This window comes from Centrocercus urophasianus, unplaced genomic scaffold, assembly GCF_019232065.1.
Source record: "Centrocercus urophasianus isolate 14NV4802_14NV808 unplaced genomic scaffold, USGS_Curo_1.0 seq_10, whole genome shotgun sequence".
Lineage (NCBI taxonomy): Eukaryota > Metazoa > Chordata > Aves > Galliformes > Phasianidae > Centrocercus > Centrocercus urophasianus.
This window is the reverse complement of record NW_024884142.1, coordinates 82,261,362-82,283,198: the sequence shown is the minus strand read 5'-3', so window position 1 is coordinate 82,283,198 and position 21,837 is coordinate 82,261,362. Positions and strand designations below refer to the sequence as shown.

Sequence of the window (21,837 nt, the reverse complement as noted above, 5' to 3'; positions counted from 1 at the left end):
CTACGTATTTCAGAATAGCCCATTCCTGCAGATAGCCAATGCAACTCACTTGAATGTTAATTAGTAACTGTAATCTGCTCAATTTTCTGAACTTTTATGAGTAGCCTACATTTTCAGATATCATATAAGCAATTCTCTTGCTATCATCACTTCCTGATACTTCTCTCTGTGCTTATGGTTAACTTATCAAATCTACTTTATAAATACGTGGCCTCAGTATAGTTTCAGAAAGGATTCACTCACGCACCATTGAAAAGCATCTCCACTAACACACTTAGTGCCCTGGGTTTGTCAGAAAGGGATTCAATGCAAGGGGAAGACCCACCCCACTTTATTCCTGCTGGTCCCCCAGAGCTGCTGAGCATCAGCTCAGCCAATACAGCTGTAGTGCTGCGATATCAACCGTGGAGCCAGAGCACTGCAGGAACAGGAGGGAGGAATAGGAGGGGAGAAAAAGGGACTGCAGCACATATGTTCACTGAATTATTTTTAAATCATTTTGTCCAACGTATAACACTTCAAATCCTCTCTTCAAGTACTACATAATAGATTACCAAATAGAGACCCACTGAGGTGAGACAAATGCTATTTGTATTTCTACATTTGTTCGTACAGCACATGCTTTGCTGCATAAATTAAATAATTTTGTATTTCGAGGACTTTCAACATCCAAACGCAGCAAAGAATGAAATATCTCTGGTTAACAGCTTAGTTTGGAGAGATCAAAGGCTGACCAACTCCTTGTTCTGCAGGAAAACCACGGCAGCCCGCATGCTCCCCAATTCTGAACTGCATCTCCTGGAAAACCACACCACCAGCATGGCTCCAACTTACAGGACACAGAGACACACTGTCATTTCTTGCTAGTTAACCACAGCCTGTTCCTGAACAAGTCTGCAAGTACCAAAACATCACTTACTTTGCCATCTCCCACTCTGCACTGTGCCCACCATTACTCTGCCCCGGCGTAGCACCCATTGCTCTCCTTAGTCGAACACCACCAGCCAGGTGACCAGCCACCAGCCAGCCCCATTCACTGCAACCCTTTGAGCTGCCCCACTTGCTTGACTTACAGCATAGCAGGACTGCCCACTGCTGGACTTTAAAAGGTGGTGCTTGTAGAGTGACCAGCTTGCATCCCCCCAAACCTTCCAAAATTGATTCCCAGAGAACACTGCTAGCTCAGGTAGGATAAGGTTTCCTTTCCTGAAGTCCAGAGTGGTAATGCTGACCTTTCTTCTCTTCCCTCCAAAACGTTTGAACATAACCACTGCAAAAGTGCTGTGGCCAAAACATTTCTCCCACAGGATCTTCCCTGTTCTCAAACAGCTCTAGGAGGACACTTTTCCCCCTTAGCTGTCTCACTTATTTCTTGCGACAGGAAATTATCTTCAACTTGCTTTGGGAATTCCCTAGACTCAGCTGTCACAGCAGTTTGCATCTGAATAGTTGAAGTTTCCCATAGGGATGAGTTCAGCTGATGCTACGATTCCCCCTAACTGCCTACAGAATAGCTCATCTGTACTACCATCATGGAGGGGACAGCCAATAGCAGACACCCATGACAACATCTGCTTTGCGATTCATCCCCTTAATCCTCATCCAGAGGCTCTACGACTGCAAGCACAACCTAATCTTTCTCTTTTAGATTAAAATCTCTGAGGGGAAAAAAAAAAAAACAAAAAACAAAAAAACCCACAACCTTTATCTGGCTCTTAATAAAAAGTAGTTTATTTGACTAAAAAGTATCTAGCACATCCCATATCTGTGTTTGCATTAATACACATCTGTAGATTGCTCCCAAAGTAATGCCTACAATTTATTTCCATAGAAAATACAACAAAGAACACAACAACACTCTTTGACAGTGCAAATTCTCAGCTACAAACCACTATTTTTCAACTCAGTCACCACCATTAACTATGTATATTCACTAGCAATGAACAAGAGCCTACGTAAGCATGGCTGTCCAGAACGTTGCTTGTCTTTCACATCGTTTTCATCTCTTCTGAAACACACCACCCACCACCTCACATGCTCACACCCACTCTTTGATCTCCATCAACGTTCAACAAGTGTTGGTGACCATTAGTGGGTGCTAATTTTTCCATATGGAGGAATTAAATTCCATACCTTTGTCTCATGCACTCCCATGTCAGACACCATTTTGTCAGAGTGCCCCTCTGCTGCCATCTGTCACACAGCAACAACACGTAATGGGATACTGGTGGAAAGGTTCACCCTCTGCTGCCGTACCACCAACGTATGCCTCTGACATTGTGTGCCAACACATCAGAATAGGAGACACTACTTTTGGAGCCCTCATTTGGGATGGGGGAGCAGGGCAGGGAATAAGATTAAAAATAGTTTTTTAGTTGTACAAAATGATTTCATGCAATGTGATCGTGCTCAAACAACCTGAGTGCTACAGCATAAAGACGTACAAAATGCCAAGGCTAGGGGGATACACGCAGATACATTGTTTTCCCAGGCAGAACACCTACAGCCACAGCACCCGCACGACCACAGCCATCTGAACACACCCTGTCCTTCCTGGTGGTCTCAATACACCCACCAACCCACGACCTGAATTCCCACTCCTCTCGCAGCTTTCTCCACGTATTTACATACTCCTTCTCCCCACTGGGCTTCAATGGGAAGATGGAGGCGACAAGCATCCAGCACCGTCACAAGGTAGAAGCCCGAGCCCACACAGCCCTGCAGACAGGGGTCCCTGCACAACTATTCCGGCCCGGCGGCCTCCCAGCCGGCCGGGAAAGGCGAAAGGAAGGGCTGCGGCCGCCGCCGGGGAGCGGGCAGAGGGCCGAGGCTGAGGCCAGGGCGGTGGCGGCGCGGCCCCGGGCGGCGCTGACTCACCCGCGCCGTGACCTTGTAGACGGTGTGCCCGCGGGGGTGCCGCCGCGGCTCCGTCACCGTGTAGAAGCGGGCCAGCTCCCCGCCGCGCTCCCGCGGGCTCAGCATGCTGCCCGCCACCGCAACGGGCCCCGACCGCGGCGGAAGCGGAGCCCCAGAACGCCCCGCCCCGCCCGGGCGGTGCCGGGCCCGGCCGCGCCCTCCCGCCCGCCGCCTCGGGGAGCCCCGCCCGAGGGGCGTAAGGGAGGTTGTGCGGACATCCGCGGGCAGGGGAGGAGGCGCGACGGAGCGGGACGTTCCCCTCCCGGGACCGATCTGACTGAAGACGGATCACGTGCCTTCAGATTTCCTTGTGAAAGCCCGGAGAGCTCAGCAAGATCGGGTCGGAGGAGCTCAGTGCCTCCAAATGGAATGTTGTAGCATCCACGCACAGCTGCTGCTCTGAGCAGTGCAATCCCAATAGGAGTCATTCTGTGTGGGGATATACACCTCATAGGGCAGAAATGGCCGAAAGTGACTTTCATAGCACCCTGTCTCTCGGATTCATTTGGATTACTTTGGCGTTCCAAGCTATCACTGGTCCCTCACTACAAGAAACACATTGAGGCCCTCGAGCACATCCAGAGAAGGCAAGGAATTTGTAAAGGATCTGGAACACAGATCTTATGGGGAGTTGATGGAGAGAACATTGTAGAGGAAGCTCAGGAGATACTCCATTGCTCTCTACAACTGCCTGAAAGGAGGTGCTGGCAAGGTGGGTTCAGCCTCTTCTCCTGGGTTACAGTGACGGGATGAGAGGGAATGGCCTCAAGTTACATCAGGGGAGGTTCAGGTTGGATATTAGGAAACATCTCTTCTCAGCAATAGCAGTGAGGAGTGTCACAGGCTGCCCAGGGAGGTGGTGGAGCCACCATCCCTGGAGGCGTTTGGGGAACGTGGAGATGTGGCACTGAGAGATGTGGTCACTGGGCATGGCGGGGGTGGGTTGGCATTGGACTAGATGATCTTAGTGGTCTTTTCCAACCTTAATGATTTTATGATTCTATCAAGTTGCTAGAAAGATTCTTTATACTTTTATTTTCTAAGAACTGTCTGGTCTACCCTGCTTTGGGTAGACACTTTCTTAAGAGATGAGGAAGAGAAGGTGACATGGATAGAACCTCACCTGCCACACCCACTTATCTTTAGAGAGAAGCATGTCTTTTATGTCTTTGACAAGGTGGTATATCCAACCTCATGCAAGTAAATATCAAAAGAATTACTTCAGAGATAAATTGGTATTGATCACCATCCTTCCAAAGTAAGTTTCCAAGTCCCAAAGCTAAAGACAAGCAATGAAATCCATTGGATAGTGAATGATTTCTTATACCAATGATAATGTGGCTGAAGTTTCATTAAAGGAAAAATTCCAATACAAGATCTTCTGGTTGGAGTAATTTTAACGTACATACAAACTCTAAGGTTTTGTTTAAATTTGAAAGGAAGGGGTTAGAATGACCTCAGGATACTTTATTATTCTAATCTTCTGTAATATTAGCTGTGAAAAGTTTGCAGCTGCTCCGATTTCACTGGTGGTAGCATAAATCCAGAGGACACACTTGCTCAAGGAAACAAGGAAATGTTTTCCAGTGTGGCATACTAAGTATTTATAACATGCAGCTCATACAACCTTCCAGTGCAAAAACATGTTTAAACAACCACTTCCAACATGAACTTGCTTATGAAGTGGTCCTTACTAATTACATCTTATAAGATGTGGAAGTTCTGAGGTTTTAATGGTACCAACAGAAACCAGTGGTACTGAAGGCATCACTGATTAATCTCTAGTGGATGACATAGCAGGACATACATAATTTCAAAAGCTAACTCCTCTGCACCTTCTGAGAAAAACATGCCAATTTTAAATCTGCCTTATTCAAAAGTTAGTTTGGTGGGAAGAGGAGCAGAGAAGCAGCAGTAGGAGTTCAGTAGATAGAGAGGGATGTGTTGCAACACTACAGTTCTATGGCTGGACTAAGCTTTAGATATTTTGTATAGTCAGAGAATATATAAATATTAGAACTAGGAAACATCAGAAGGAGGAAAATAAAAATAATCAGAGACATGGAATAGTTTTTTGTTTTGTTTTGTTTTTCATTTAGAACAAGAAAACGGTCTGGGGGGGGTTGGCAGGGAAGAAGAAATAACACAAAAGGATATGTTAATGGTCCACAGAATTATGAGTTGTATGGAGAAGATGGATGGGAGTGGACTGCTTAATGTCTCTTTCAACACAGCCAGAGGCTGGTAGGAATTAGATAAATAGATAAACAAGCTTTCACATGATGAATACTAGCTAGCCTTGCACAACTTTTCTCAAATTATGTTGTTGATTTAAAAAAAAAAAAAAAAAAAAAAGCCAGCAGTTTGCTCTTGTGAATAAGAAGGATAATGGTATCCTGGAGCACGTTAAAAAAAATAAAATAAAATGTGCTGAGGCCACATCTGGAGCACTGTGCTGAGTTCTGGGCTCACCGGTTCAAGAAAGACAGAGAACTTCTAGAGAGTTCAGTGGGGGGCACCAAAGATGATTAAAGGCCTGGAGCATTTCCCTTATGAGTAAAGGCTGAGAGACCTGGGGCTGTTTGGTCTGGAGGAGACGGAGAGGGGACCTTATCAACACTTACACAAATGGCAGAAGTCAAGTAGATGGGGCCAGGCTTTTTTCAGTGGTACCCAGCAATAAGACAAGGGGCTGTGGGCACAGACTGGAACTCAGGACATTCTATACTAACATGAGGGAAAAATTCTGTACTTCGAGGGGGACAGAGCACTGAAACAAACTGCCCAAGGAGGGAGTCTTTTTTTCTGGAAATATTCACAACTCACCTGGATGCCTTCCTGTGTGACCTGCTGTAGGAAACCTGCTTTATCAGCAGGAATGGACTAGATGATCCCCAGAAGTCCCTTCCAACTCCTACGATTCCGTGATTCTGTGAAAAAGTTCACAAGTTCAAGTATTTGGGGAGAGAGCCACTAAGATTTACTGAAAAGACAACTGCATCAGGCTCAGGAAATCTACTACACTCAAAGCAGCTAGAGGCAGGGAAAGCATTCAGCTGCAGTTTGCTTGGTCCCTGCACATCTTGAGGCATCTTTTGCCAACCCCTTCTAGCAGGCAGGAAACTGAGTTCTGGACCATTTTGCTGAAGCACCATGGCTGTTCTCGTGTTCAGCATAATCAATCAAAGCATTCCTCAGTGAGCCAGTAGCCTCAGATCACTGGGGAGTTTCCAAAGCTCAAATGATTCATGAAACACTTGGCTGCTAGTTACAAACCTGTATTTGGGGGTACCTATTTCAAAGAATCTCTCTTAACATAGGTAGTATAGCCTAGATATACAAAATAATAATTAGAAGAGATTACATGTAATTAAATGTTACTGGGTTATTAAAATTTACTTGGGGCAAAGTAAGAAATAATAACAAAATACAGAAGTGAAAAGACTTTCAATGTATGATTAAATTAATCTCTTACTTCTATTTTTTTGTTTACAGTTTCTGTGTTCACCAACATATGTTTCTTTTCTTAAAGGCTTACCTTAAAAAAAAAAAAAACAAAAAAAAAAAAAAAAAAAAAACTGTCCTCACAGCTACTGCACATCAGAATAAAGAAAATAATTACATGCTATGGGAAAATTCTCTCAGCTCCAGAAAATAACTGCCGTTGATGCTGCTGCCTGCGGGTGTCTTTTCTGTCTCCAAAATATGCCTAGCACGTAAGAACAGCAGCATTTCATTTCTCTGAGAGCCGAAGGTGACGCACAAGCTCCCACTAGCTCGAATTCCTCACAGCAGGGCGGGCCGCCCACAACCAAGATGGTGCCTGCCGCCTCACCCCGCCCTGGGCCCAACGTGGCGGCGCGGCTTTGCGCCGGCCCTCCCGGAACCAAGATGGCGGCGGGACGGCAGGGCGGCCTTCGGACTACAAGTCCCACGGGCGAGCGGGCGTGGCCTAGCTAGCGCCCTCGCGAGGTAAGCGGCGGGCAGGGATTGTGGCGGCGGCGGCGGGCGGAGCTGGCGCTGCCCTGGAATGACCCCTTCTGGGGGAGCCAGGGCTCGGTGGAGCAGCTAGCGGGGCTCCGCAGGGCCGGGCCCGGCCCTGGGCCCGCCGTGAGGTAAAGAGCGGCGGGCGAGGATCAGGTCTCGGGGTGCCGGGCCTGAGGGTGCCGTGAGGCCTCCGCCGGGCCTGGGTGTCGCGTCGGCCTCCCTTGGGCGGTGGGGCAGCTGCCGGGAGAACAGGCCCGGAACCTGGGGGCGCCGCGTGCGGCTGCGGGAGGCCTGGCCGTGCCGGCCGGTTGCTTTAAGCGCCGTTGCGGTTCCCAGCGGAAGTCGGCGCAGGCGTGAGATTTCTTTGCTGTCTGCGGCGCCTGAAAGGAAGTGAGCATCCGTACCGCCTGTTTCCTTGTCGGCATGGCACGGTCCTTGTCAGCGCCTCTTTCAGCAAATTCCCGACTTCTTGCAAGTCGGTGCTTTTCTGACTCCTTTCTAATAGCCTTTTAAAAAAGCTCAAGCAGCACGCCGAGTGACTTTTTGTAAAAGTTGTCCTGCTGAGCGCTTGGAAGATGTGGCATTGAATGCAACAAGGCGGAATTGTAGACAGTTACTAAGAGGGAGAGTGTGAAAATTAAATGGCGCTTGTATCCTTTTCCCTCTTCTGCCTCAGTTCCTGAGGTCTCGCTTTGCGAGTCATCCTCCAGGTTAAGGTTTACATTTCTACATGTGCCAACTACATTTGAAATTCCAAGTAAGAGGTTGTAATGTGTAAGCGGTATCTAAAAATCTGATTCTTCTCTCGTGTAGTTGAACTAGAACTAATAGAAAAATGAATATCCTGTGTGTGTTAACTTGTAGAGAGGGGCTTTTATATTGCATTTGCAGCCTTCTATAGGCACATTTTGTTGGATTTAAGTAACAAAATGTACACTTTCATTGGTAGACACCCCATGCTGCCCCGTCATGTGCAGAGGCTGGGCCGAGACTGGATCGCCCATGTCAACGGTTCTCAGGTATTTGCCTTTGGCAGCCCAGTTCCCACCTGTATGAGATGGGCTGGACACTGCCCATGGGCCTCGTTCCCTCTGCCTGTTCCGGTTGATTTCTCAGCAAACTGGAGGCTCCCAACATTTTTTGGACCTTGGAGGCAATTTCAGAATTCTAATTGGCAGCTCGATAACTTCGCACAAAATTCTTGCTTTCACCTGCCTAACCCCAGTATGAAATCTGAGGGAGAAGAACCACTGACAAAGAAGAGGAGGCTCAGCACCCAGCCGGATTCTCCAGCCCCAGAAGAACCAAACTTCTCTGAGCAGAAAGAAGCTTTATGTGTTTCTGTCTCACAAGATGAAAAAAGTGAGAGTAGTAAGAAAGGTAAAAGATGGGTTTTTTGCTTCTTCGCCTTGTTTGAACTTGTAACAAGTCAGATGCAACATTGCCCACCTCCTTTGAGTTACTGTTTTTCTTGGCACCTCTCCCAGAAAGCATCTGTTTTAAAAATGTTACGGTGTCACAAAGGTGCAGCATGACTTCTCTCCCACTATGAAAGTAATATTTGAAGCCTTGCTGAATTCATTGCAGATACATTGCATTTAGGATGTAGGGGCAGGTAGTGATATAAGCCTGTGTTTTTGAGACTGGGTTTGACTTCCTGGGCCAGCAGCCTTCCTGCAAGGAAGAAGGAGCAAAGTGGGGTGGTATGGTATGACAGCAGCAATCTCCTTAGAACATGCCAGTTTCCTGTTTTCAAAGTAATTAGAAATGCAGGGCATATAACTGTTTTCTGCTGTGCTGTTTACGGATGCTTATATAAAGATCATCTTCAATGAAGATTCTAAATCACTGCTAATCAGATGAGCTTTTAGAATTGGTTAAGCAATTTCCAAGGCAAATAGTTGGTAGTAGAATGATTTCTAAGAGCAGTAAGAAGTCATGTGGTTTTATGCTGCGTGTGTTTTTAACAGGAAATATCAAAAGACACTGGGAATATTTCTGTCAGCACAGCAGGACAATGAAAGTCTTGGAAAGTGCAGAAACTGACCAAAGTAATAGAGAATGTGAAGCCAAATTTGATTTCACAGTCATGTCCTACAACATCCTCTCACAGAATTTGTTAGAAGATAACTCCCACCTGTACAAACACTGCAGACAGCGTTTGTTAATCTGGACATACAGATTTCCCAACATTCTACAAGAAATCAAACAGCTGGACGCAGATGTGAGTAGAAAACAAGCACGTGGCTATTAATTAGAATAGATGAAATGAAATATTTATTAGAACTGATGAAATGGGGTAGCCAATCCTTGATGGTTTTTAGTTTAGTGGATGGGCTGATTTATGATTTATAATGCATTACTTATGGTCCAAACTTAGAGGAAAAGCTAACTGTACAGTATGCAATACTCATGGTTGCCTTTTGTCCCTGACTTCCTGGTCTTTCTGAAATGACTTCAATGTTCTGCTGACATGCAGCAAAATTATTTTTCAATATTAGAACCTTCTCTTCACAGAAATCTCCTTTTGTCTTCAATGCATGCTTTAATAGTGTGTAGTAAAGAAGGCACTGAATTTAAGAATAGTTTATGCAAGTATAGCTGAAGATCCATTCAGTGCAGCGTTGTGTCTTCAGCACATCTGATGATAGATGTAGAGTGGGAAAATAGGGCACCTTTCTTTATGGCAGTGTCAGATTCTGAACCTCTAGAGCTGAAGTCTGTGTCTTCAACTGTGCCAGAAATTATTTAGTGCGAAGCACATGCAAGACTGAACGGCTGGTTTTCATTGGCAAATATTTCATTTTAAGGTTTTGTTTTTGTTTTTAGTGGGAGACTGAATCCTTCTGTAGGATTATGGGGCAAAAAAAAAAAAAAATCTAACATCTTCTTGGTTTTGTCTGGAAGTACAGAGGCTGCCAACAGAGAGACAAAGTGATACTTTTGTTGTAAACTTTTTTTTGCCTCAGGTACTTTGTTTACAAGAAGTCCAAGAAGACCACTATAGGAAAGAGATCAAGTCAAGTTTGGAATCCTTGGGTATGATGAAAATCTTATGGCCAGTACGGTTGGTTTTTTTTTTAATCACTGATATGCTTCACAGGTAATATCCAGAAAAAAAGCCTTTGTTATGCAAGTCTACTTCCATTGATGTGACTTGTGTTTTATATTTTGGTTGTTTAGTTTATTTTATTTTTTTTTTTCTCTAACATGAATAGAGAAGAAGATGCTTGGTATCTTAAACTACTTAAATGCTTATACACTGTGAAAGGTATTGGGCCAAATTTCCTGCAGTATTTAAACTGAAGTTGGGTCAGAATGCTTCTTGTGTTCCTTACTGAACCATATTTTGAAGCCTTCATTAGTGAAGTCTAATGATTGCTAGTGATACTTGATTACTTATGTATCGTTAGTTATGTTAAATAATTTCTCACTTAAAGAATACTGGATAAATACAGTACTAAAAACTTACATTTTTACATTTCTAGCTGAAATTTATTTGGGGCAGTTAATACTGAACTATTTCCTGACTTGGAGATGGCAGCTCAATGCCATCTTAAAACAATTATTTTTGAAAAACGAGATACTGGGGATGATCCCCATCAACTTGAAAGATAAACAGGAACTAAGTTTTACGTAAGTTTCTTTTTATCAGGACCCAGTTGTTTTGGTATTTCTGTCAGAAACCATTCAGGTCTGAGTTTCTCTTAGGGAGTTTGTGATGGATATTGTTTAGGAACTCTGCTCTCAGCTTTGTATTTAGTGACACCAAATAATTCCCACTGAAGTCATCTGTCCTCCAAAATAACATAAGCATCAGAAAATTTAACCTCAAAAGATGCAGAGTTCAATGATGAACATTAAAGAAAAGAATGTGAAGAGTGCAGTGAACTTCCCTTAGGCTTCCTTACTTCAGACTGAGTCTTTAATGCTGTGGGAGGGGCAAAAGTAGTGTGAAGTGTAACTTTTTTTTTGTAATGAATCTGTATTGTTTTAATAGCATTCTGTTCTTAATTACCTTTCCTGCAGGGTATCACTGTGAGTACAAAATGCGGACAGGAAGAAAACCTGATGGCTGTGCTATTTGCTTCAAAACTTCTAAATTTAGCCTGATGTCATCAAATCCCGTGGAGTTTTTTCGCCGTGATATTCCACTCTTGGACAGAGACAACGTTGGACTAGTCTTACTTTTGCAGCCTAAATTTCCATGTAAGACTAACGCTGCCATCTGTATAGCTAACACGCATCTGCTGTATAACCCGAGGAGAGGGGATATCAAACTGACCCAACTTGCAATGCTCCTGGCAGAGATTGCTAGCGTCGCCCCTCAGAAGAATGGTATCTTCTGCCCAATTATCATCTGTGGTGACTTCAATTCTGTTCCTGGTTCTCCGCTGTACAGATTTATAAAGGAAGGGAAGTTAAATTATGAAGGACTTGCTATAGGGAAGGTAAGCTTTTCATTTCTTACCTGGAAAAAAGTTGATTCTGATTAAAGAGAATTGCTAGAAATTTGCTGTGGAGTTAAGCCTGGATTTGTTAGCTGTGCCTTACAGGATGTTGTATCTGCCTCTATCACTCCGAAATGAAAAGTCTGCCAAACAAATGAATTGTTCTTAAAATGCAGTTATCCACAGGATGATTGTGTCACTGTTTGTCAGTGCTCTGGTCTTTAAGCAGGAGAAAATAACCACTTAATCAATTGCATATTGTTCTCTCTGAGAACATGACTTTTGTTTTAGATGAGCTTTGAATTACAGTGGTTAGAATAATTGTAAAAATCAAACATGGGATTGGGTGCTGAGGCTAAACTGTTTCAGGTTAGATGGTTTTCTTTGTAAATTCTTGTGTGCCGTAGCTCTTGGATATGTCAAAAGCTATTTAATAGGAAGCGTAGAACTGTGTACAATGAGAAAATAGGAAAACAGCCCCAGTGGTGTTTGTTGCCAGTGGGTAGTTGTTTTTAGCCCGTCTTTGTCCTTACTTGATCCCAGAATAAGCATTCTAAGGCTTATTCTAAGGGGCTGTTTTTTGCTTACATTTTTAATGTACAGAAAATGTGTGGTCACGTCAGGGTTTTTTTTTAATCAAATTTCTTCTGAAAAAGCATGTTGTCTTTCTTAGGTCTCTGGACAAGAACAGTTTCCAAGGGGACAAAGAATCTTATCTATTCCAATTTGGCCCAAAAAATTAGGTATTTCACAAAACTGTGTGTATGAAATAAAACAGCAGCAAAAAGAAGATGATGCAGGTCAGTTTCGGGATTGATGGATTTTGTGGTCCTTTGAAAGCATCCTTCAGGAAGCACTGAAAAACAGATGATCTTTTATAGTAGAAGGGGAAAAAATAGCCTTGAGCTTGCACAAACTTATTGTTGGGCTTGTTTGAGTGTAAGGTTGTTTGTTCACGTGTGAATTTGAATATTGTACAAGATAAGCATTTCCAGATTTAAATCTTTGAGAAGACACAGAATTTGCCATTCAGGAGCTGACAGATAATCACATCAGGATTACTGTGTTTGCATCAGGAAGACTGCTTGTGCTGTGACAGGGAGAAGAGAGAGGAATGCAGCATGTAGCATCAGCCTACGTTCTGCTCCAGTGTTCATGTATTACAGTAAGAGTATCTCACGAGACAAATGGGAAAAGAAAGTGATTCCTTGTTGAATGGTATTGCATCTTTCATCCACCTTTTGTGTGCGTCAGACAGAACAATTTGAAATAATGTGATGTAGGGAATCTAAATAATGGAACAGAGTAATTCAGTCCAGTTTTGTGAATTGTACCTTGCTTGCCGCAAGAAATAAACATACTTACAGATATTCAGATATTCTGTTGTAGCTTTTCAGTACTATAGTCTCACCTACATCCTACTCTTTGAATGTAAACTGAATGTATTTTTATTTGACAGGAGAAAAAACAGAGGAAGCAACATCGGATAACACCAAAGAGATTGTAATAGCATCTGAAAAGTACGTGCTGTTGGGGAGAAGGTGCATTCCTTTGACTGGATCTTGGATATTTGGGGGGGGAGAGAGGGGGCTGTATTGGTTTTGTTTTTAGACCAAATTTTTCAGATTTCAGACATGGATATAAGATGCACACTGATCCCAATCTGCCCATCTGGCAAAATAATCAGTAGACTGCTGTGAAGAAACAGGTGTTTGTTTTGTTTTGTTTTTTTAGAGGAAGAATATACTTGCCTTTACCAAACTGGGAAAAGCATGTAAAATAAAGGAAAAGAGAAGGAAGCTCCTTTAATGGTCTGTGTGTGATATCAGGCTCTAAGTTAGCCATGTCTTATCAGAATTGAGATCTTGGTATCACTGCTAATAGATTGAAACCTCTAGTAATCAAAAAGGCAAGGAATAACTGTTCTGAGGAAGGGAGTTGATAACAGTACAGAAAATGTTACAGAAAATGCTACAGTGTAAATAAATCTGTATCATGCCACACGTTGAAGACTGCTTGCAGGTTTTTGCTTCATCTTATAAGGGAAATGAAGTAACAAGGATGATCAAAGTCATTGGAACACCTTTGATCTGAAGAGTGACTAAATGGACTTGGGTCTCTTGATTTAGAAAAAAAAAAATAGCTGGGAGGGAATTAACTGGAAAATCATTTAGAGCAAGCAGAACATGAGCAAATATTGAAGGGTTAAGTAGAGAATATACTCACTGTGACAAATTTCCAGGCAGTAGATATAGAACAGACAAACACTCTTTGATTTCAGCAGAAGTAAAACCAACTGCTGAACAACACCGCACAAGTACTTGAGCAATGGTAAGGAAAAGTCATGGAAGAAAAAGCTGTTGTACATGACTTAATCGGTGTAGATGCAATGATTGTTGGCTAGGCTGTGAGTCACAGGACTGCTGAATGTTTAACCAGATCTCACTCCCTGCTTAACCATTTGGCACTGGCTGGTGTCAGGCTGTTAGGGCAGGCTGCACTGTCTCAGGAAAGCTGCGCTTCTGCTAAACATAGATGGAAAAGGTCATCAAAACACAGGATGCAGAAGTCCACAGAAGCTGCAACGTATGACTGTTGGCAGTAGAGTCAGTTGAAAAGAGGAATTTATTCCCCATCCATTTCCAGAGCAGAAATTGTTGCTTTCTTGTATTGTACCCACTGCCATCCAGGCTGATTTAATTGTAAAAACAATAGCAAAACATTTTATTTTAAGAACATATTGCAGATCAGGTTTAAAATGCAGCCATGCAGGGCGAGGCGGTACAGCTGAGGAAAAGGTGATTTGCTGAGCCGATGGGAGCTGGGATAGAGAGAAGAGCTCTTCTGCTGAAAGGTGCAATTGTGCCTTTTTCTTTCAGAATTGAATACATACATGAGATGAGATGAACTGAAGAGGAACAGACAGGCTGCTGATGAGGAAAGGCAGAACAGGAGCCTGAGTAGAGGAAAGTTTAGGTATAGCCTAACTTGAAAACACTCGAGTTTTAGTCCAGGAAAAAAAAAACAACATTGATTTCTTTACATACAGCAAGGCACGGGTAGAGATGAGTTTCACAGCCAGTCCCTTTCTCATAAGCTAGTCTCATATAAACATTTCTAGCACAAAAAGCGATGAGACTGATTGCTTGAGGAAAACACCAGTTTGCTTGCATATCCAGATGTTTATTTTGTTTGAACAAGAAACATTTGATGGCTTTTTCTAGGAAATGCAAGAAAATAAAATGTTTTTCTTTTGATTCCATCTAGATTATCCTCAAAATTGCAGCACCGTTTTAAGTTGTCTTCAGTCTATTCTCACTACTTCCCTGAAAATGGGCTGCCGGAAGTAACAACTTGTCACTCCCGAAGCGCAGTCACTGTGGATTATATTTTCTATTCTGCAGCAAATGATGATTCTGTTGCCCAATCAGGTAAAGAAACCAACTTCTAATTATTTTTCAGAGATGCTAAAAGGGAACTTCTGGATCTGGTTGTAAGGGAAACATGATAATTTGATCCATATCGAGTACCTCAGAGGTATGGCTGCCTTGTCAACCTACCACAGCTGGAATGGGCAAACTCTTTCACCTAGAGAAACATTCTTGTAGTTACCCTCTCAGCATGGAAACCAAGGGCTAAGGCTACAGAAAATCAGTGATGTAAGTAGCACGTGGAAAATACTGTTGACTCCTGGAGGATCAGAGTGGCCAGAACTACAACAAAGTCGTTTTTCCAATCATTCAGTCAATAAAATGGCAATTTTATTAACACGTGCCAAAGCTGCTCAATGAACTGCTTCCTAGAAAATTACTTTTCAGATAGTCTTGGTGTAATTAATGTCAAGTGAATGGCCTTTCCTCTGAGAGGAGGCACAGGCAGAAGCCCAGTTGTCACTCTCCTGATTGCAGTTGCAGCTAAAACTCACCAGATGGTGCAAGAAAGATGCAGTGCCTCTGTGGGTGCCTTTCCTGGTGGGGAACTGCACTGCTTTGATCGTAGTTGTGTGTTAGTGTGGTGCTCCTGAGCAGCAGGCTTTTCACATTACAGTTAGCTGCGTGTCTTATGCCATTACCAGCCATGAGTGCACAGCGCAGTGCCATCAGATAAATGGCTCTGCAGAACTCTGAGCAAAGAAACCTGGATTCTAATCCTGCTCCCAGTGCAGATTGCCACTGATTTTTGTGGATTGACGTTCTTGGTAACTGAAATGAAAATTGCACCTTCACCTCTCATGCTTTGGGTCTAGATCATTAACATTCATTGAGTGAATGTACCAAAGTCTTGTCTGTCGTAACGCATACAGCAAATGAAAAGCTTCTCTAGAAAAAAAGTATCTAAATTCCTCCCGAGTTCTGTGCAATCTGAGTGCTCTGTGACTTAAAAATGTATGGTATGCTTACCCAAGAACTTAGTTTGGTGTTCTGGAAATGTTTCTGTGAAAAGGGAGTTAGTACTTACCTGGGTGCTGCAGGATTTGATTTGGTTGCTTCCAAAGTGCATGCCCTGAGCTGCCATGAATCACTGCATACAGACCACGCTCTCTGTAGCAATGAACTGCTGCTTTGTAGAAGTGCAGGTGCTGCCAAATAATACATCTGGCTCAAGAGCTGAGCAGACATGTGCTCTAAAGACACTGAGATATTTTTACAGCAAGAAGGATTTCCTTCAAGGCAGCAGAAAGCAGCTGCTGGGTTGTCAGAGGCCTGGTAAGCTAGCAGTTTGCAAAGGGGGTGAAGACCCTGAACTCTGCAAGGAGTTTAGCAGTTGCTGGGCGATCCTTTACATAGTTCTACTTGTAAGCCAGCCCTTAAAACATTCAGCTGGAATTTCTGAAATCAGCTGATCATACACATTCATTACATGCACATTTTTGTCAAAAGTTGCACCTGCTGTTTTGGGCCATTCCTGAAAAGCTCTCAGCTCCCTCCATAGTATCTCTGTGCAACCAACAGGTAGGGGTGCAGAATAGTCTGCTCTCTCATTTTACCCATGAGATGTTTGATGCATCACAAAGGATCTCGTTCTCAATAGAATTTCTTAATGCAAAAAAAAACTTCTTGCTGCTGCTGATTGTTTGTGGTTTGTTTGTTTATTTGTTTGTTTTTAATGAGGACACATTTTAAATATAGTGTAATAATAATAATAATAAAGTTGTAAAAAGCTATCATTCGTCTTCCCCTCTACCATGACCAATGTGATGCTTTTACTGTGGGGGAGAGGGGGAGGAGGTTTGGTACTTCTAAGATTTCTTTTAAGGCTATGATGAAAAGTTAGCAGGAAACACTGGGTAAGATCCATTTCTTATGACAAGCAATTAGGAATGAAGATGCCAAAATGCTTTCATCCTCAGCAGAGAGAGTATTGTCTGCGTGCTGGAGAACTGCATGCTTGAGGATATAGAAATGTTGTGTGTCCCAGTAAATCTCATGAGATTCTTAATTTTGCAAATGTCAGTTCTGTACAGCCATGCTGCTGCGCTAAGGAATAAGACTGGATTGTATCAAGGTTTTTTCAGGGAAGGTACAATGGACAAATAAATCCCTTTCCCTTCTTACCTCAGCTCCCCCTCCTGCAAAGTGCAGGGGCTGTGTCCCGAGCACTGCAGCTCTTGTGGGAGCAAGCCCTTCTGTGTGGGAACAGTAATAAATTGAAAAAATTCCAAACCATCTTGTTTGGTTATTGTTCCATACAAAACCACAGACTGTCATGTTCTGTTCTTTCTGAAAATGTATGAATGCCATCTATTACTTTTTTTTTTTTTTTACTTTAGTCTACAGTGAATGTTTTGTCTGTTTGTTTTCACTTAGGAACAGAGGATTCTCTTCACGGAGGTCTGAAGCTCCTCGGAAGGCTGGCACTTCTAACAGAGAAAGATCTCTGGACTGTTAATGGTCTTCCCAATGAAAATAACTCCTCTGACCACCTGCCACTGCTGGCAGAGTTCAGGCTCGTTGAACGGTAACACCCAAAGGACCTCCCATGTAGCTACAGTTACTCCCACCTTCTCTCTTGATGTGATTTTTATTTTTTAAAGTTAGTTTGAGCACTGCCGGTTCGGTTTAAATGTTTTGCTTGCATGCTGATTTGGTAGTGCTGGGTAAAGTAGACTTTTTAAAGAGACTTTTTTTAAGAGTTTGAATTACTTTATGAAGTCTTTGAGGCAAAAAAAAAAAAAAAAGTTTACATGAGCTTCCTCTTTGATAATGGAAAACATCTGCCAGTCTTAAAATGGCATTATTTTTCACAGAAATGCTGTAAATGGTCTTTGTTGTAAATCTGAGTAAAACTGATTATTCTCTGAGAACTGCGCATTTCTTCAAGTAAAGGGGAGAGTTTGTGTGCACGTCAAACTTTGTAATGAGCTGGAAATAATATTTTATTGTGGAGTTACTTTTGAGCCACTTTCTCTGAGTACCTCTGCAAAGGGATTTAACAGGAAGAGAGAGGTAAAGTAGGTCTTAAGCAGCCCTTGTCTGGCACTCAGAGAAGTTTTTGCTTAAAGCCTCAGCTCTTTCCCAGGACAGGTTTCATGTCAGTTCCAATCTCTTCTATGGCAGGAAGTACTTCCATAGGCCGTTCCAAACATGCTGTAGGGCAGGTCTGAATCTTAAATTTTACACTAATTTAAAAGCAAATGCTTTGGATGTGCTCAACTCTGACCTTCTCTATTTGCCTTGTATTTAAATACTGTGTCAGTGTGACATTTTAAAATGACTTGGGTATTCTCTGGAATATCACAACCTGGACACTTACCAATAATAGCCAGTGTTAGACAAGACAAAAAGTAACCCTAAGTCACTACAAAGACTACCATGATATTTTATTGAAGTCTCACACTGTGCGTAAGCATACAAGTAATGAAAAAAAACAAAGAACAGCATGCATGTTTTCTACATTATTTGACCATTTTGCAGTAAGGTAACAAAACAGCCACTAGAACCACCATTAAGACAAATGCCATAATAAGCAAGTTTCAAGATAAATTTTCAGTTGAACAAGAACCACCTCAGAACAGCTCTGTAGCATAAAAGAGCTTCAGTATAAGTTAGAGGCTAAGAAGAAATAACTCAGATTGCTCTGGACCCTGGTAATAGATATATACCAACCACTGATTCTTGAGTTAAAGAGTAGTAAACTGTGGTTCCATAGAAAAAGCTAGAAACATACCAGATACCCTCATGCTATATGATACAGCTGATCACCATGTCAGTTTTTCTACAGTATTTTACCCATGAGAAATCTAAAAGACACAAGAAGAAAACTGTCACAGGACACTGAGCAGCACAAAGTGTAAACCAAAGTCTGTAGCTGATGTCAAATTACACAAGAATTTCTACTAAAAAAAATTCTTCCCTCTCTTCAACTTCACCCCTGAACCAAAATTCCTTTTGTGAACAGAGGAGTGAAAAAGGGTGGGGAAAGAGGGATGAGAAAGGCCTCCCTGTAACTGGTCAAGTAATCTTGTATAAGGAAGTATAATACATTTGAAAGGCCTTTTTTCCAGGCCTCGTGAAGAATGATTACCGAAGAGCGTTTTGCTGTTTGTAGAAGCTTGCTGGGTCTCTGTTGGCTTTCTATCCTAGGGAGATGAGTTCACTGACTCTTCTGAGCAAGCAGTGAGGTTTGGGTATATGCACTCATTTCCTTCTGTTTTCATTCGTTTCCTGGCTGATGCAGGAAGGGTTCTAGGAGCTTACATCATTCCATTTCATTCAGTATTACTGTCACTGTGTTAGAATGTCCTGTCTTCTACGAGATTCCAAAATAAGTGCGTGCCCAGAAGAGGAGGTACACAAGGACCACGGCAGTATAATCCATAAGCACAGCACAGAGGGTAGAGGCTGGATGTTTGGAATAATCCAGTTTCTACTTAGGCACCTAATGAAATATTTTCATGAATGCAGCGCTCAAATGCTTCCAGAGAACTTCATTCATGTGAAAGGCATGAAAGTCTCTTACCACGTCACTTGTGAACACTGCCATCCATCACAGGTCCTTAGCCAAGTCTCACAGCGGAAGGGCAGAGAGGGAAGAAGCAGACAAGCCTGGTTCTTGGTTATTTCAGACACACCATGTATTTTATTGCTGAACTTGTTCCAATACAAGCTTCCTTATTCAGGTCTGACTAAGCAGTTGTGATTACGATGCATACAAGAGAAATTCCCTCGGCAGCACAGTGGAAGCTTAACTTCAGCCTGTGATGTCTGATCTTAATATAAGATGTCAAGGCATCACTATCTGAGAGCACTTGGCCTTTCAAAGACGAGGTTCAAAGCTGCACACAAATCTTGAAAGAGTTGTGTAAAGACTCAGCAATTTGGACGTTTTTTCCATGATTGCAATAACATACACAAGCAACAAACCATTATTGTGGACACTTGTCTACAAAAACAGCAATCTCTTCTTCTTGTGCTTCAGCAGTGTAGTCAAGAAAGACAAAAAGCTTGTGACAAAGTATAAAAAATTATGAAATATTAGAAATTCATTATTAATCAATTATCATTATTTTTTTAAAAACCTCATTTTTCCCCAAGAAAATGTGTTTTTAAGAATACAACTTGCATATTACTATTAATGTCTTTCAGCAACATGCACAGAACAACAATAGAGGTGGCAGGGCACGTCCAGTGCCATTTTAATACTACCAGGAATGCTGGGAAACAGTACAAACTTGTTACAAAACAGTAATACTGACAGTTTTGCATATCTATTCAGTTTTGTGAGGTAATGTTGACACTTCAAAAAATCATGCCACTGCTGCACTGGTTGTTTTTATTGCTGAACTGACTGTTAATACTGAATGTGATTTTATTTTTTTTTAAACACTGCACCCAGCACATCTTAATACTGAGAGTACGAGTTGTAGCCAACCCAAAGGTACCAGCCAGCACAATGTCCAAATTCCATTAATGCTCACATAGCAAAACTCTACTTGTAGAAATTCACATATACTGCTGTTACGTCCTACATGATAGAGTGAAGGTTCTCTTCACTAATGCCTTTTCATGAACTGAATGAAAATAAATACAGCCACCAAGAAAATTCTCTGTTCTATTTTCTAGATAAAACCTTTACTGTAAGTGTCCACAAGTTAATAAATAGTCCCGTTCCTTTTTCCTTCCAATGGAGTGAGGGTAAAGTGCAGTGGGAAGCACCGAGGAAGCCCTCTGTCCAGCCTATGGCTTTGTTAGATGCGGAGCTGGTAGCCCACCTCGTTGAGCGTAGCCAGGTCTCCCTTCTTGTCCACCACCGCAGGCCTACAAGGAGAGGAGGGGAGAGCGATCTGGCACTGCCGCACAGGAGCAGAGAGCACCAGCAGAGCCAGGTACAGCTTACTTCAAACTAAGGCTGACTACATCCAGTTTTCTCACTGCAAGCACGAGCGTGCTGAATTTCTTACATAAACGAGCATAACCTGAGCTACTCAAGTAAGCTCCCATTAAAGCCCACCACCAGCGAAGAAAAGCTGTCCATCCTCTGGCTTTTGCAGCAACATGAAAACTGCTGAGGGTCAATGGGCACGGACTCTCACATGGTAATGTACTCCTTCCCACCGCCTAAGTCTGCATGAAATTCTAGAGTCAGCCAAACAGAAAGCCTGAGATGAACACCTTACACTTTCCAGGCATCTTACAGATTGGTACTATCAAGCCATTCACTTCAGTTATCTCACTTAAACACATGCTGTTACTATATTCACAATTTCAAATAAATTAAACTTCAAGACTGAGCAATCAGTCTCTCCCTACTTAGCATGCAATGGAAAAGCTCCTGCAGCAACATTCTTAAACCTAAATAATCCTGGCAGTGTATAGTTTATAGAAGCATTTGATTTGCTAGTTCATTCCAGGTTCTCAGCTATTCTCACAACAAAAAAGCAAACACGTCTCAGTTTGTAAGTACTTAACAGAAGAGAATTATAGAAGCCTAACCACCCAGACTGGCTTTAATTAAAGAGAGGGAGGAAGAAAGGACACTGGAAACTTCATATAGTGCATCTCTTGCTGTTCTTAGACTCCCGCTCTCAGCACCAGCACTAAGATCCCCATGAGATAAGATGGAGGGTTTGGCTCAGAATACCATACAACTTAGATAAAGCTGCAATGCCTGCGTTGCACTTCTGCACTGCATTAGGAGAAACCCAGAGAGGACCTCATCCCTCCAAAAGAACCCAGTAGATGAGGCTGGGGGGAGCAGGGCCTGCCATGACTGTAATTACTCACGCACTAAGCAAGAAGCACGCAGTGATGACATCTAAAGCACAGCACCGTGGACCAAGTATGAATTCACAAGTTAAAATAAAAGCCTGCTGTGAAATCATCTGCTGCTAAACTATCTGGAAGTTATCTTTAGAAAGTTAGCCTAATGTCTTTGTTAGCCACTTCAAAATAAATAAATAAGTGCTGAGACAGTAGTCCGGGAGCCTATTTAAAAAGAGGTGATCATAAATGCGTGACTAATGTGGGTGACGTGTGGGCTTTCG

The 21,837-nt window shown here is 42.6% G+C and overlaps 2 protein-coding genes across 6 annotated transcripts in view; one reads left to right on the top strand and one right to left on the bottom strand.

Annotated features, from left to right (window-relative positions):
* The first annotated feature begins 6,954 nt into the window (after positions 1-6,954).
* On the top strand, positions 6,955-17,655 carry ANGEL2 (angel homolog 2). Of its 4 annotated transcripts, none has more exons than XM_042811380.1 (9): positions 6,955-7,031; positions 7,853-8,283; positions 8,874-9,127; positions 9,873-9,942; positions 10,933-11,354; positions 12,028-12,154; positions 12,814-12,874; positions 14,622-14,785; positions 17,162-17,655. In XM_042811380.1, the coding sequence occupies exons 2-9, from the start codon at positions 7,860-7,862 to the stop codon at positions 17,314-17,316; spliced, it is 1,677 nt and encodes a 558-aa protein (XP_042667314.1). In that variant the 5' UTR covers positions 6,955-7,031; positions 7,853-7,859; the 3' UTR covers positions 17,317-17,655. The 4 variants fall into 4 exon arrangements, with proteins under 4 accessions (XP_042667314.1, XP_042667479.1, XP_042667239.1 ...); XM_042811545.1 differs by lacking the exon at positions 6,955-7,031 and adding an exon at positions 7,201-7,293; XM_042811305.1 differs by lacking the exon at positions 6,955-7,031 and having other exon boundaries at positions 7,238-8,283.
* Positions 17,656-18,153: 498 nt separating this feature from the next.
* The window catches only part of VASH2 (vasohibin 2), a 32,383-nt gene continuing 28,699 nt past the window's right edge, over positions 18,154-21,837 (bottom strand). For both annotated transcript variants that reach the window (XM_042811761.1, XM_042811673.1), the window contains one exon: positions 18,154-20,611. In XM_042811761.1, the coding sequence (XP_042667695.1) occupies positions 20,542-20,611 (70 nt within the window). In that variant the 3' untranslated portion in view covers positions 18,154-20,541. The remainder of the gene's footprint in view (positions 20,612-21,837) is intronic.

What these genes read in the sequence shown, in the direction of transcription:
- ANGEL2 (XM_042811305.1), top strand. Translation starts at nt 7,833, where the DNA reads ATGTACACTTTCATTGGTAGACACCCCATGCTGCCCCGTCATGTGCAG. An exon ending in GTCAAGTTTGGAATCCTTGG is followed by an intron (nt 9,943 to 10,932) that starts GTATGATGAAAA and finishes CCTTTCCTGCAG; the next exon opens with GGTATCACTGTGAGTACAAA. An exon ending in ATTGTAATAGCATCTGAAAA is followed by an intron (nt 12,875 to 14,621) that starts GTACGTGCTGTT and finishes GATTCCATCTAG; the next exon opens with ATTATCCTCAAAATTGCAGC.